Source organism: Paramormyrops kingsleyae, chromosome 1 (genome assembly GCF_048594095.1).
Source record: "Paramormyrops kingsleyae isolate MSU_618 chromosome 1, PKINGS_0.4, whole genome shotgun sequence".
Lineage (NCBI taxonomy): Eukaryota > Metazoa > Chordata > Actinopteri > Osteoglossiformes > Mormyridae > Paramormyrops > Paramormyrops kingsleyae.
The window spans coordinates 72,096,362-72,112,860 of NC_132797.1; the positions used below are offsets into that span (position 1 = coordinate 72,096,362).

The 16,499-nt window shown below is 47.5% G+C and overlaps 1 protein-coding gene across 3 annotated transcripts in view; it reads right to left on the reverse strand.

Annotated features, from left to right (window-relative positions):
• Positions 1-783: 783 nt before the first annotated feature.
• Positions 784-16,499, reverse strand: part of myo16 (myosin XVI) — an 86,984-nt gene continuing 71,268 nt past the window's right edge. For all 3 annotated transcript variants that reach the window (XM_072698371.1, XM_072698363.1, XM_072698362.1), the window contains exons 31-35: positions 15,204-15,514; positions 13,872-15,017; positions 11,400-11,534; positions 10,928-10,992; positions 784-3,062 (exon numbers count right to left, since the gene is read on the reverse strand). In XM_072698371.1, the coding sequence (XP_072554472.1) occupies positions 2,871-3,062; positions 10,928-10,992; positions 11,400-11,534; positions 13,872-15,017; positions 15,204-15,514 (1,849 nt within the window). In that variant the 3' untranslated portion in view covers positions 784-2,870. The remainder of the gene's footprint in view (positions 3,063-10,927; positions 10,993-11,399; positions 11,535-13,871; positions 15,018-15,203; positions 15,515-16,499) is intronic.

The following is a 16,499-nucleotide window of genomic DNA, read 5'->3' on the forward strand; positions in this document are numbered from 1 at the left end:
CTATGACAACCTTAACCCCTACCCAGCCCTAACCATAACCATAAGTAACGAAAAAAAAATACAAGAGTTTTTGCATTTTTAGTTTTTTCATGGCACCAGGAAACTGGTCCCCACAAGGTAAGGTAAGGAATACCTGGACACACACACACACACACACACACACACACAGACCAGTACTCATATCTGTGTGGGGACCATCTATTAATTTCTATGGGCAAAACTCTATTCCCATCAAGAACGACCCCTAACCCTGACAGGTAAGTCCTACCACCAACCAGCCTTTCCTAGGAAGCACCGTTTACAAAATCAGTGCGCTTCTATAGCCTCAGCGTGATAACGGCAAATTAGCTTACATTCTGTAGGCCAAACACTGAGGGTCCTCTAGGCAAACAGGAAGATGATACTTCTCGCTGTTCAACCGCATATAGTTTGTGTGGGTTTACAGCTGCACGTTGCTAAAACATCCCAGATGGACTTTATTTTATTCCTGGCCAGGTGGTATATGGTCTTTTCCTACCAAAGTCCGATAGTTTATTAGACTAAATTCACAAAGTGAGACTCCAGGAAAACAACACCAGCTTCGACACCATTACATTATTTAGTATTTCATCAGAGGCCACAGGCTTGAAGACCCTGAGCAGGTGTCAGGGGTTATCTTCACTACTACATGCTCTACTCGCTGGTCTATGATCAGCGATGCGAGTGAGGGGTGCTGCAGAGGAGTGGTACGGCACTCTCAGTATTCTGATCCCAGTCGAGAGAGATATGCACACACACGGCATAGACTTTGTGACAGAGTTGTGCTTTATTGCTGTACAGGTCTCTATAAAATTCTGGGAACAAGGTACATAATGAGACATTCCTTCTCTCACAAACACAGTTATATTATATGGAACTTAAAAGGTCCGATTTACAAAATAGTAAAAAGATGAGTCAAACACTCTGTGCGGTGACGAGCACGGGGTCGCCACGCTCAAGACGCACCCTTCACCGCCATGACACAAATAAATACGTTGCCCTGGAGACATCAGCTTGAGAGAGGGGAGGGCACCATGAATACTATTCCTGGGGCCTGTCCAGCCCTTGGCACAGCATCTCCAACAGGGGGCGACGGCGATCGTTACGCTTATGAAAAACTCAATGTGGGTGATCTTACAAGGGTCTGGGAAAGCTCGTCATTGAAGCTCATGCATTTAAAAAGCTGCAGAGAGAAAGCTATATTTTAGCAAGGTCATCTTTTTTTCGGTTTTCAGCGAAATGATAAATATATTTAAAAAGCCACAATACTACAGGAGGGGCGGCCTTGACCTTGTGCTGTGCCCTCTGCCTTTACCAGACGATATAGTCACATTATCCTTCCCGAGTCAGAATCTTCATAATCAAACCAGGCTGATCCTAGTTCAGTGTACAGGATGTCCACCGACTGCTCTGCCATGACCCTGGGCCAACAGTCCAGTTGCACACAGCTGAATCTGTGTTTATATCTGCGATCCGCTCTGTATTAGTAAGCAAATACGGGGGTCGCGTTCGTCTTACATCACAGGTGAGCGAGGTGCTTCGTAAAAGCATCACGCAGCTGTATTGTTCATTTCCATATCTCCGCTTCTCTCTATCCACCGATACCTGCCACGGAGCAGCAGATAACCTTGAGTCTAGCACTAAAAAAAGCCATTTCCGGCTGTCTCCTTCGGATCGTGGAAAACCTCGTTCGCGTTAAACGAATTCGCTGCTCCATGAAAAGCCTTTTCATTTCTTCAGCTAACATCGATGCCCTTTGCAGTCGGAGACATTTAAAGGAATTCCCATCGTTAGCAAGAGGCTACCACACCTGGGTCCTGCACACCTGGGTCCAGTACTGTCTGGGTACTGGCTGTGCTATGATACTGGTCAATACAGTGCTATTTCACCCAAGCCACTACGGTCAACACCCAGTATCTCAGAGTTCTGGAAAGGTCCCTTTCCATCCCATATTAATCACCATTCACTCGGTAGCCATGGCACCCACATAAACATGGCCCTTCTTTATTTGTGTGGCTTTCAGCCTTTCTCACCCTGTGGATGGACAGAATTTTGATTTGGCCACAGGCTTTGATTTGTACATTTGCTCATCTCACATCTGCAGAGGCTCAGAATGAGTGTGAATCTGAGAGCAGCAGCATTGTGTGTGTGTGTGTGTGTGTTTGTGCCATTTTCTCTTCGTGTTCTGTTTGTGTGGGATGTCCCTAACATCCAGTTGCTCTTAGACACTTGTGAAGGATGATAATTGGCTGGCTTAGGGCATGACAGAATCGAGGGGGGGGGGCAGGTTGTCCTCTATTCAGACACGGGTAAAGTATGACGCGTCAGTACAGATTACCATGGACACCAGTCTGGTGACTAGTCTGCCTGATGCTAACAAACTCATTAAAGCTGGTCACTAAGATTTGGCTGACGCTGAAATGCGGTCACTAGTGCGTAACAGATCTGTGTCTGTGGATTGGCTGGATTTCCCTGAAGACCCGACCCACGCTTCAGGATTAGAGAAAGCACCTGGAAAAACGAGGAGGATCGTTTCACCTGAAAAGTCAACGGCAAGCCAGCGCACCGAGGTCAGCACAGTGGTCTGAATGTAAACCGCGGAGACGTGAGTCCCCGATGTGTCACACGAGAGCGACCAGCACCAGTGGCAGTACTGGAATTCCCCAGTCTACCCAGCATATGCTTCAATATCACTGTTGCCCCAGAGAAATCATCCATCTGCCTCTAGGGGCAATAGGGATGCGTCCTGCTGCACTGGACCTGCCCCACTACCCCCGAGAAGTCGATTTCTGCTGGGAGGACAGTGAAGAGATGAAGTGAGAAGAGCACAGTGCCAGAATCCGACAGGTTGGCTATGGAAAGGCTTTTTTCACGGGAGTGGGGGCGCTGACGCGGGGTGGGGGCGGGGCCGAGGTCACGGCGAGGTCAGACAATGACCCCGCCCCGCGGAGGAAGCGACGCTCCTCACACAGCTTCCGGCGCCATGCCAGCAGCTCCTGCAGGGCGGCGTGCTCGTCCCGCGACATCCGCAGCTTCTGGATCACCTATGAGCAGAAGGTCAGAGGTCAGGGGTCAGGGGTCTGGCAGAGGGCAAGGCACTGCACTCCTGGGCATCTCGGCTGTTTGATTGTGCTCCTGTCCTATTACTCTAATAATCTAAATCTGTCACAGCACAGACCCACTAAGACAAGTAGGATTTCACTTTATCTGCATAATCTTCCCCTTTCCTCTGTATATAGCTCCACGAACCTGCCCTGCTGTCTCTAATTTACTCCCAACCTCCCCGGAAGTAATCTGTACTGCTAATGGGGGGAGGGACGGACGGGTCTAATTAAATCATTTTAATAACTCCTCCATGCATCCCCTCATGTTTTATTCATGACATCAATTAAGCCAGGAAACGCATATCAAATCAATGGAGCCACATGAATGCAGATCAGTACACACAGACAGGCACAGGCTGAAAGCTATAGACCGATACACACTGACAAAGCCAGACAGACACAGACCAGAACACACTGACAGACACAGACTGCCAGACACAGACCGACAGACACTGACAGTTACAGACTGACAGACGCAGACGATATACACTGACAGACACAGATTGAAGCAGACTGACAGAAACAGTCCAACACCGACTGACAGACACAGACTGACGGACACTGAAAGACACAGACTGATATATACTGACAGATACAGATTGACAGAAACAGATGATATATGCTGACAGACACAGACTGACACAGACTGACAGACGTAGACGATATACACTGACAGACACAGACCGATACATACTGACAGACAGTGCCAAACTGATGACCAGTGACATTGTGTCTTTCAGTGTTCCATGCTCTCCAAGCATGCACATGTACATCTGTGTTATATATTTCCCCCTCTGCTGCATCTCCTTTGTGTTATATTCTTACTCTTATCCTTTCCCATCACAAGCTGTCATTCTTGACCCCTCAGTTGGCTCTTTGCCCCCTGCCCCCATCTTTCTCCATGTCACTCTGTCCTCTCCTCTTCTCCAGCCTGGAAGGATCACTACTCTATGTACCACCACCTGCTAATGAGTTTTGCTGTCTGGTGTTGTGATGTGCATGATAAGATCTGACCATCCACCAAACACACATGGGGCAGCTCCTTCCTTTTGGTACCAGGCTGTGCTTTGGCCCATTCGCCCCTAAAGCGCAGGCTTGTATGTGCTGGCATGTTTGAACTGTCCTGATCTGGCATGCATGCTCAGTCTGATCTCTCATCTGTAAAGGAACACTGAGAGATGACCAGCTGTCCATCAGACCTTGCTTGCCATCAACCACGGAATCGATTAAAATGGAGCTCTGCTCTGATTAATCTTGTAGTAGTAGTGGTGGTGGTGGGGAGTGGGCGGGGGGGGGGGGGGTACTATTGATGATGTATGTAGGGGGAACCCAGAAAATCTGGAGGATGACAACAACACACAAACAAATGAATCAAATTAGAGTCTAAAAACACTGGCATGTCGGCAGAGTATTAACATCTGAGAAACACATACAACTACAGCTACATATGGGGAACAACAGAAGTGAAAAACAAGTCTCTGTCAGTGTTAGTGGTTTCTAAAAATCTCTACATGTGAAAAAAAATGCAGTTTGTCCATATTTCTGCGGGCAGCAGCCTAGGGGACAGTTTGATATCATGATGGTACAGTAACTTAATAATTTGAATACAATGATCTATTTATTGGGAATGATGGAAGATCCAAATTAAATATTGGGGCTAACATATCCTCCCCTGTCCCGCACGGTTCCTATGCCCTTGAATGTCAGAGACAAAAGGTCAGTACTGCAAAAATATGAATACGTCAAGAAAAAAAAACAACACAATATGCGTTGCTTTATTCAGCAGACGCTTCAGCCAAAAGGACAGACATTTCCTTTTTTTATTGGAGAAAGCAGAGTAAGACGGTCTGACCCGGGGATTTAAAAAAGCAACGTTCTTTTAACAGTCATAGCATCCAACCTGCTGAGCCATAAGTGGGCAACTTAATAACAATCTTAAAAACAGTGAGCTAAGTTAAATCAGCCTAAAAACAGTGAGCTAAGTTAAATCAGCCTAAAAACAGTGAGCTAAGTTAAATCAGCCTAAAAACAGTGAGCTAAGTTAAATCAGCCTAAAAACAGTGAGCTAAGTTAAATCAGCCTAAAAACAGTGAGCTAAGTTAAATCAGCCTAAGGTGTTTCAGGCTCCTGGACAGAATCACATGCAGAGACGGTTCCAGATGAATCCATACAGGTTGCATTACATAGCGAACGCATCTGTGCTTCATAATTAATTGAGCTCTGGCCAAACTTATACGATATGTACATGTTTTTGGCTCGATGTGCAATTCAAATGAGGCTCATCTCCAGCTGTCGCCACGTCTAACTGCGCCAAAGCTTCAGCTTGATTGATATGACCTGTGCTGGTGCACAGACCTGCCAGTATCAGGTACACAGGCCAGAAAGCATTAAAGAATAATCTGTTTTTCGCCTGTGAAAGGGATCGCATGACTGTCACCTTGTTTGTAAAGCAGATGCCCACGAATGGGATGAAACTGCGGATGAGTTAATAAAACAAGACAAGCGGATGGTCCTTCTCGACAGGCCCTTCTGCTCTGTCACAGCCTGTAGCTGCACCTAAAGGTCAGGCAGAGAGTGATGTTAGCCCACTCTGTCCATGTGGATCCCATTTATGACTGACACACTTGATTACTGGGGACCCAGATGAACACAGACAGGCAATATATCCACAACAGTAATCTAAACACACACACACACCTACAGTAACTGAGGCGGAACTGACTGGGGACTGAAGCTGCACACGTTCCCAGGAAAGACAATCAGGAAGGTAAATTAAGACTCAAGCCACCAGCTATGGGAACCAATCAGATTCTTGTCTCTGTTATCAACGGGTGCTGTCATCATCAGTGGACCCATGTAAACCAAATGACACCCGCTGCACATGAATATATATCTAGTGACTTTTCGTCATATTGGGCCCTACCATCTAGATATAGCATTAGCCTAGCACAGTGTTTGTTTTGATCTGTTGCAGAAAACTAGGACGAACAGAGCCAGCTTATATAAAAAAAAAAAACTCAAGCTCAGGATCTGACAGGAGAACCACTAATGAGTGCTTGATTTCCCTCGTCAGGATCAGCAACACGCCATTCACCACAACAGGTTACGTGTTTCTGGACAGTGCCACATTATGACGGTGGGAGACGCTGTGATTCTACGGTGACGAGCACCACCAACAGTATGTCCCGCCATTCAAATTTCAGACTCCGCAGTTCATTAGTTCCTGGAAGGATGAGAATTATACACCGGAGACCCCAAAGAATGAGCCTTGGAGAAGTTCGATGATCACGGTTCACCTCCTCGTCAGAAGGGGGCTGCTGGAATCTATCATCATCATTCGATTTTTGCATTAGGAACTTAGCAGTCTCCTTTATTTCACCTTAACGAAACTCGATTAAACTCGATTACTTGATTATTAAAAAGCATCGATTAAAATCAGCCTTCTCGGTCACTCTGCAGTATGGCGGATAGAAGACGCCACATAGCGGATGAGGGACCAAACGAAGAGGGAGAGCATCATTTGTCTGGAAGCACTTTACGTTAAAAGTGAATGAAAATGCAGTCGTCTGTCAAAAAGCAGAACTTAAATATCACCACAGCAGGACTGCAATGCAAATACATCTCGAAGAAGACTTTTGAGTTTGAAGGACCTCCGATAATGGGAGGTCAGGCATAGATATGCTCCCTTTAGCCTCACAGAGTAGCCTAGCCTGTCTTTGTCGCCACTTTGACTTAAATCATTTTGCTTAATTTACTTTCTACAATTCCTCTACATCGAAATAATTTTTGCTAAAACAAAGGTTACCCCATCGCTTAGGCACATCGTCTTACGTAATTCACATATGAACATATTGTGTTTTTTGAGTAGGGCTGGATACTGGAATTTTTTTTTGCAATATTTAGGAGATGAAAATTAAATATACAGCCAAAAAGAACTTATCTACCAATAGTATCTGTCAGATACGTCGGCCAGCAGACACAATCGTGCCAGCAGACACAAAGCAGTGCAGACAAATCATTCACTTTTGCTCAATATCATCTCCATCGAATTCGACATATATCTATACAGCAGAAGATGAATGTCTTTTCATGACCAGTTCTTGTTCTCTTTTCTCATCTTCCCTCATTTTTGTTTGATTTCTCCCAAAGGCGCCACGCAGTCTAACGGCTGGGACAGGAATGATAACCGCTGTCGCAGAGAGCGCATGCAGAGCTCATGCAAAGCAGTGGCGGTAAACTTTAAACTGATTTTATTAAAAAACATAAAATAGATAATGTTGAAAAGGAACCCATCATTGAAACTGCAAAGTTTGTTAAGTTTTGTTTCCTATGACTGAGTAAAAATATTTTAGCGCAACATATTGATGGTTTGAACCCAGCAAACCATCACAGTCCTTATTATATTATATTATATTTTGTACTATATAATATTTATATAAAATGATTACTTGATTAATCGTCAAAATACTTCTAATGTTCCAAGCATACTTCTAATACTCCCGAACAGCAACAGGGACCTGCTGCGTCGTTTGACTGACACAGATTAAACAGCCTTAGGCTACTGCTTTGCAAACGTGGCTGACAGGAAGGAAGAGATGCTTGAATATTTTTAAATGACAAAATAAATCACTTCTGAACATCCATCCATCTTCTAACCGTTGGGATTTCAGGGCGGCTGGGAAACTAACCTCTAAATCAATAACCCTCTGACACGTAACCAGCACCCAACGAACACCTGACGGTTCTCTCAGTCCTGAACAGCTGATAAAATATTGACTGTGTGTGTGTACACACACATGACGTACATGGGAAGGTGTGGATATACACTGCTGTTTGTACTGGGGCCTTTACGTACAATAACGCTGAACATCTGGGCCCATAGCAAGACCCTCATGCAGACTCCCCTGCATCACGGTAAAGGAGGTGAGCTCATTAAGCATGTGTATCATGGCGTTCACATGGGTATGTTGTGTCTTGAGATTTAACACAAGCACTGGGAATCCCTTGCCTCAACTGGAGGAGCCAGGCATAAATCAGGCACGCTATACACAACAGAGTCTGAGGAAATGATATCTGGATATGAAGCCTCCCTGTTCACTAATGCACGCACATACACACACACACACACACAGGTTTGTAATTTTATCTTTGTGAGGACTCTCCATTCATTTCTATGGGGAAAACTCTAATCCCTAACCTTGACCATAAGTAAGCAAACAAAATATGAGATTTCTGGCATTTTTACTTTTTTGAAATGCAGTCACAGATCATTGTGGGGACCCACGAAATGGTCCCCACAACGTCAAAAAAAACAAAAAAACAGGGTATATTACATTGTGGGGGACATTTGGTCTTCACAAAGTAATAAAAACCTAATCCACACACACCCACGTGTCCTGTAAACATATCTTTATGGGGACCGCTCACTCACACACACACACACAACACAGAGTGAAAAACTTGAACGAGAAGACGTCATCAAAACAAGCAAAGAGACTAATCATTTGATATTGAAACATGCTTTAAAAAAAGGAAATCTAAGCAAGCAATAAGCATGTACAGTAATGGAAGGATGGGTTGAATCCAACACATGAGAAGAATAGGGATGAGATAAGAATAAAACTGCAGCTCAAGTTTAGTTTGAGGAGACGACGGGGTTCCGGAATGCGACAATGCGACAATGCGACAATGCGCAATTTAGCCGAACGACCTTTTCCAGTGATCTTCAATACATACTGCCCCACAGTCCAAATTATTTACTTAAGAAGTAATCATGAGCATGTAGCCATCTATGAGGATAAACTTTGCACACCGTTTAAGACTTTGAATCTGCACAGAAACTAACTCAACTGAGAAAGGGTAACGGGTTTGATCTGCGCAAGTGGGGGTGTGTCTGTCCTTCTACAACTTGGTACCGAAGTGGAACCCGTTTAAATGGAACCAGAATATAAGCATTTAAATGAGGAAAGTAATGATGGCATTTTCGCTGTACTTCAGTTTAAGCTCACTTGTATAGTAATGCCATGTATGATAAGAGCTATTAGCTTTTGCTTAACAGCTGGTCTTTTAGACTTCTGCATGGATGTTTTTTTTCATGATATTAGCCATGCGGTTTATCACTGGCTATATGCATGCTCAATTATAATCGGATCCTTTATTCTAATCCAGAAGATGCAAAATCGACCAGCTATAAATACGGTTATCTCAGCTCAGGCAGAAATCAATTAGCCGCCCCCTTTGAGGGATCCCGCATCTCATCCGCGGGCTTGTTTTTCGGCGATGAGGAAAATCCCACATTTGTTGCTGGCTTAAGAGGGCTTCTCTTCAGCTGTCTCCGCCTCCCGTGGACAGACTGTCACACACAGACCCAAACATCAAGCTGCAGTTTCCAGTAAGGGTGAAACCAAGTCGGCGTGCACACAGATTGCTGCAGAGATAAATGGTATACCAGACTCACCCCCTCCCCAAACCTGGGGGGGGCGGGGTCACACCTGACCCCCCCCCACACTTCTTACAGAGCTGCTCCCGCGCCAAAGGGAGAGAAGTTGAGGTGACCCCTCTGGAAGCACAAGACAGGAAGACAACGCATCCTTAGTTGGAGTTCGACACAGAAAGACATGGAAACCAGCTGTAGGTCGTGGCACACAGCACAGGAACAGACAGTCATATACAGCAATGACAGCTCAGCTTATTATGGTTATATAACTGCACAGCCAGTGCAGTGTGGCTGCATGAGCTACTGCAGCATGCACTGGATGTCCCCGTTTTCCTATATCTGTGGGTTGCTGGGGACACGACGAGTGACGGTAGCAGAGGAGCAGCCAGCCAGTGGCTGTGAGCGGACCGGTTGCAGTGCAGCACCGTCATGCCACAGGCCTCCGTCCTACTGAAAGATTCATGGGGAAACTGAATAATGAATGAAACCTTCCCTTTAAAGCACAGGGGAAGTGAGCTATACAGTCGCGGTACCGTCGGACAGGATAGATTCGGCGTCTCTATCCCCGTGTCTCTATTGTCGAAGTGCTCCTTTGATCCATACGCCGTCGTCTCAAGTGGCGGTGAAGTGGAAACTGGGTAGGAGCTACACTGTAACTAGATCGGTATGGAAGTGGGCGGCGACGAAGGAATCATGGATAATGGAGGAACCAATAGGAGCGTTACAGAGATCTATAAAACACTGCTCCATTATTTCTACAAAGAGAAGGATTTTAAAAAATTATTTGGAGCCGCAATTCTGGGATGGGCTGTTCTGAGACACCTTTCCATGCAGGTCACACTGTTATGTGATGTTCATTCATTCATCATGTGGGTTAGTCAATGTAACATGACTGGGGTTAGTTAATCTAACATGATGGAGGTTAGTTAAACTGATAGCGCTTCCTCATCCATTAATGTAATGAGATTAAGGACTTATTAGCAAGACCTGGAAAAATAAAGCTGATATCACTATTGAGGAAATGTAACTGCCTGGCCTGTACCAGCCTGGTAAATGTAATATTGTTTCTTCCTGATTAGGAGGATCCAGTAAAACCCAGTGAGATGGGCAAGGTCATAAAGTTCGTCAGCGGAGGCAGTCCTGCGATCTCACACTGCCGTTGCCTTTTCCGGAAGCAGAGAGCCATGTCAAATCAAGTGGTGGCCATAAACTTAAGGCAAGAAGCATTTTGAAGCAGTTCCTGTTTCTGCCAAATGTAGGAGGCATAAAGTACCGCAGAATGAGAGCCACTAAACAGTGTGGTAAAAAAAGGTTTGGTATGGGCAGCGGATTCCAGAAGGGTCTCCAAGAGGCAGGACGGGGTCCTCACCTGGCTGTGATGGCTGTCTCTGTGCCTGTGCAGGTTGGCCTTGCTGTGTGACTCCTCCAGGGCCCCTGAACAGACCACACAGACATGCAGGTTATCCTCCCTCTCTGAGGTCGTAGTCCAGGGTCACAGGGCTCCTCTCCTCCTCTTTCTTCCTGTCTTAAATTTCCCTCTTGCCTAGCCTCCGCTCCCCCTCCTTTTTCAAAGTGCTATAAAGCATGCCCGTGATTGCCATAGAAACATTCTTGCAAATTTAAGATCTGTGAACGTGCCTCTTGGCTGCTGGCTGTCAGTCTTGAAAGAGGACCAAGGACATGGCAGTGAAGGTTAATGGTAATTTTACACGCACACACACAATCCCTTAATCTGCCCACACCTCATCTCGGCACAGCCAGGCAGGGCTGCAGACAAAATGAGTCACTGAATATGAGACCACGGTGAGTTTGGTGATGCGGAGAATCGCCAGAGCTCGTACCGCTAGACAGCCGGTTGCCGTTCTCGATGGGAATGGGGGCAACGTGATTGTTTGCGTTCTTGTCCTGGAGCTGTGGGGAGGGTGGGGTCGTGTCCACATCATCTCTGTCTCGGTCCGGCTGGTTGATGTTGAAACCTAAAGAACACCAAAATATTGGCTTTAATGCTGTGTTGCCACATTACTTGAGGACCCAATAGTACAATGACTTTGCCAACCCTGGGATTTGAACCAGCAACCTTCTGATGACTAATGCAGCATCCAGACACACTGGGCTACATACTGCCATTTTTGCTCTGGCCATTTACTACTCCTTTGTCCTAGGCTTGATAGACTAATATGCCAGCATGGACAGGAGTACCATCCACATAACGGTAGATGTAACATCCTTCCATCTCACTATGCCACACAGCATAGGGATAGGGGCAGAAGGCAATTGTATGAAATGCCAGTGTGGATTTAACACAGTAAGAATATCATACAGAGCATTCAAAATCTCTGCATGCTGCATGTGCTGTTCTTGGATAAAAGGAAGGTGTGTATTACACCAAAAGCTGACAGGTTCTCTTCTCATATGGAGTCAGTGTCAAGCCTGTTTACTGTGGTTGTGACTCATAGAGTCACAGATCAGAGCAATCACTTCTACTCAGAAAACACAAGGACAGCGGCCAGCCACTGTGAAGGGCCTCAGAATCTTGACAGCTTCATTTGTGCCCGCCCACCACAAAAGTACCATGTCGGTAGCTATTTGTCTGGCCCTCTTCTACTCTGTCTTGTAAGCTCTGGTGAAAAAAGCGTAAAATCAACCATGTAGCATCCATTTGGGGAAAGATACCAATAAGCGAAAAGGTGGTGCAAATGTGAGGTAATTCAGCCCTAATTACGTTTGCCTCCATAATCACTTAACAGGTAACTGCCCAAGAAGCCCTGAAGCAGATGACAATGCCTGAGCTCTCCAGAGACTGAGGTTAAAAGGAAGTTGCACAGCTATTTCCTGTTGCTACCCATCCCCTTCGGAAGTCAGAGATCAAATGCTCCACTTATAAACAGAGGGGAGGGGCGACCCCGGTGCCGTAGCCGGAGAACCAGGCCGCACTCCGAGCAGCCGGCATCTCATCCTCCGTCTCCCACTCATCCATTATTGATCCGGCGGAGGTAACATCCTTTAAGCTTCCAAACAGAGCGAGAGTGAAGAGCTGACAAATAAAATAACCCCCAGCGGGGTCAGGGGTGTCCTCGGTGTGGAATGGGAGACAGACTGACCCTGCACAGAACCCTGCACAGAACAGAACCCTGCACAGAACAGTAAAAGTGCATTTGACATACAGTTTCACAAACAATCACCTAAACTCCACCTCTGTCACCCTGCCCAAAAATCACGCTGTTAAAACATGGACTGAAGGCATCTGAAAATGAAGCGTAAATCACAGTGTTGAGGCCACAAAGGTACCCCACCTACACAGTGAAACAACACTGGAATGAATGACTGGGGTGTGGTCAGAACCACGTCGAGTCACATGACTAAATCACCATTCATGAAATAAACAAACAATTCCCTGAGCATAAGCAACGCAAGAATATTGATGGTATGGAGTAGTGCACACAGCACCAACGAGGTCCCAGTCCAACAGGGAGGGCATTCCATGTTGGACTTCCCAGTGTTCTGCTATGATACAGTACAAATACCAAAAGCAGACCAACCACAGAAAAAAAGTTCTCAATAAAGCAAACTTTGGCCTCTGGAAGGATTAAATAGAATCAAAAGCTGTTTTCTGGGTCAAACCCATTTGATTGTTGAAATGACTGGGTTTGGCTCATACTGAAGATCTGATGATATCTTTAGCCAAACCAAGACTGTGAAAGTGGCCAGACTTTGAAGTTTATATTTAAACATGACAGAATCCGTACGGTTTTCAGCAATCTCACAATGCGGAATGAGGCAGACATGGCTGTTACAATGGCTTTAATGACACTGACATTTACCGCAAATGTTTGCATTTGCCACTCGACAGTGATGAGTCTCTAGTCTCTTTATAGGGGACAAGACCGAAACGCGTATTAAAATGTGTTTCTAATGAGTGAATGAAAGAACAATGGCTGACAGCCGGGCTTGCTGATGGCGGAGCTCGTTGGACGGCTCCGACTTTAAAGTGAAAACAAACACAGAGCGAAACATGCTTTCCCGAATAAAAACTACAAAGGTAGGCTTGTGCAGCAGGTGACGGAATGTTCTGGACTGTGTGGTTCAGGGGGTGTGTGCAGGGGCGGGGTCACAGGGGCCTAGTTGAAAACTGATTGGCCCTTGGAGTGCCCCGTCCACTGTCACTCACTGATTCAAAACATACCATTGGTTAATGATGAGATTGATCTCTCTGTATGAATTATAAGCTGTCTTATGCCCGCCACATTAAAAAAGTCTTATAGGTGTGGTACAGGGCCTAAGGCTGCGTGTGTGTGTAGAGGAGGTTCACTGACCCAGCTCGCGGATCTTCTTGCCTGCAGCAGACTTGCGCAGCAGACTGCGGCCTGAGCTGAAGAGTGTGGTGAGCTCGTCCAGTGGGCTGCTTAGGGGTCTCACGCCCACGGGGTTGAACAGCAGTGGAGAGGATGAACAGGAGTGGGCCCGTCGTGGCTCTGGCCAGCCCGTCTTCACTGGGGAGTGGGGGGGTTTCCCGGAGCTGGGGGGGGCTTCGGCTGAGGGGTGTCCACTTTTGTGGGCGACCCGGAAGTGGTCAGGGGTTGCCACGGATGCAGCACGGGTCAGGTGTGGCCCGACTGTCTCGGGGGGGAAGGGGAAGTGGGAGGGGGTCCTATATGATGGCGTGAAAGGAGGTGGTGGGGGCGGGGGTGGAGTCAGCGGGGGCGTAGACTTGTCAGGCACGAAGACTGACAGGCTGGGGGTTGAATCAGCTCTCTGCCGGGGGTATTGGGGGGAGAGGGGGCCGCCTGCTTCACCCTGGCCCCCGTAACCAAGGCCTGGCTCCATCACCGGAAGTTTCTTCACCTCCAACGGCGTCAGGGGCGACTCGTCCGAGGCAGGCGAACAGGTGACCGGAGATGGTGGAAAAACCAACAGGGGGGGGCGATGGGGGAGCAGGTTAGGGAAGGGAGGGGGGATGTCGCAGGGGCCATCCTTGCCGGGTGGCCACCCCCCCGGACCAGGGGAGACGCAGAGTTCTGCTGACATCAGCCTTTTACCCTCTAGAGGATGGGGTGAGTTGGATCCTTCAGGCTTAACCAGCGGAGCCTCTGACTGAAGCGCTCCTTCCTCGGGCAGGAAGTACTTCATCTCCTCATAGACTGCCTCACCCTGCTCGGGGCTCTCCACCTCAACCAGGCTGGTGTTGCCAGGGTGGCCCACCATCTCCATGTAGACATCATCCTCCTGGGAACGGTAGAGGCTGAGGACGCTGCCGCGGGGCCCGTCAGCAGACGCCACTCGCTGGATGGGCCCGAGGCAGTGCCCCCCCCGGCAGGACAGCTTGACCTCCATGGGCCGGGTGGCAGAGATCTCCTCGTAGGAGCCTGTGAGCTTGGTGTAAGGGCTCCGTTTGGGTTTTGGGGGTGGGATCTTTTTCATGGTGCTGTAGTCATCACTGTGTGGCCGTGGCTTTGACAGAGCTACAGAGAGATGGAGAAACACAACAGAAAATGTCAGACTTACTCAGACTGCAGCCTGTCTACATGGTTGAAAGGACGACCATGGAGACCCTGGGGGAAATGGTGACACCAGAGCAGAAGCTCTTGAAAAAGTAAGCAGGTAAACAGAAGCTTAGAGGTCAGTGGAGACCTCCAGCAGGACCGTACCATCAGCTTCGGCGTCCTTCACTGCCATGGAAAGACAGGCGCTGACGGCTTCATAGGAGGCACTCAGGCGTGTGTTGGGATCCCTTTTCGGCTTGGGGGGAGGCTGTTTCCGTGGCGACGACAGACAGCCCCCGACCCCTCCTTCTTCCGTGCCGGCTAGCAGCTGGGATGGGTGTTTTACCAACAGTCCGGTGGAAAGTACCAAGTCCGTGGTCAGGGGGGAGGACATGGAGCTGGAGCGGAAATGCCTGAGAGGACGGTCCGCCACACAGATGGTGCCATCTGCGGGCTTCCCGGCCTTTTCCGGGGCCCTGTTCAAATGAAACATCCACGTGCATCATTCAAAACAGAAACTATCGATGTGCTCGTGTCTCAACTCCATAGGAAACATTCAGCAAATGACTTAGAACCAAATCGTCAATGACGCAAACATCTTACTTAAAATATTAATCGTTTAATCAAAGTCACTCCTTGGATCTCCCTCAGATTTCACCTCATTCTCTTTATCTAGTACCCCCATTTGCTGTTATGGGTGTGGGGTCAAAGCAAAGATCTTCAGCAGCTGAAGAAAACTCTGATCTAACATCCAATCATGCCCCTCAGACCCTGACAGACTAATGACATGCTTATTACTGTTGCGCTGTGATTGACATCCCTCTCCTACACCCCAATCAGGGCCTTCCTATCCTGGGGGCAGAAAGAGCAGAGCTAGCAGATGTCCCACCTAGACGGGGGACGGGGTAGGGTTAAACTCTGTGGGTAATTCGTCTTTTCAGCCCAGCGTTTAATTACGTTCCCAAAAGCCGACCAGCTCACAGCTGTCCCGTCCGAAGCGCCGCTACCGCTAATTAACATGTTTTAAATAGACCAAACAATAAAAGGATGACATGCATTATCTGCAGCATGCAGATGAGGTGCCTCCTAGTTTAATCCCCGATGCGGGATAGAGGCACTGTCTCTCGCAAAGGCACAAACACGGGCTCTGTGTGTAAACACTGAGAAATAGGGACGGACCCAGGACTGCGCCAAGCGGCACGCCGATGGGCTCGGGACACACTTGTGGCTTTGTGATGTGGGGGGTAAGCAGAGGAAACACCCCAATGGAGGTACAGAGTGATGCTTTCACCAGGAGACACTGACATGGCAGAAAAAGCATCCTGAAAGCAGCGCACAGGAGCATGACAGCCCCGAGCTGCCCTAAGGTCATGACTGTTTCCCTGACACTCAAAGGTGCTGTGATCAGACAAACATCTCTAACCACATGTCCTAACCCTCCCAAAACAGGACATCTAGTCA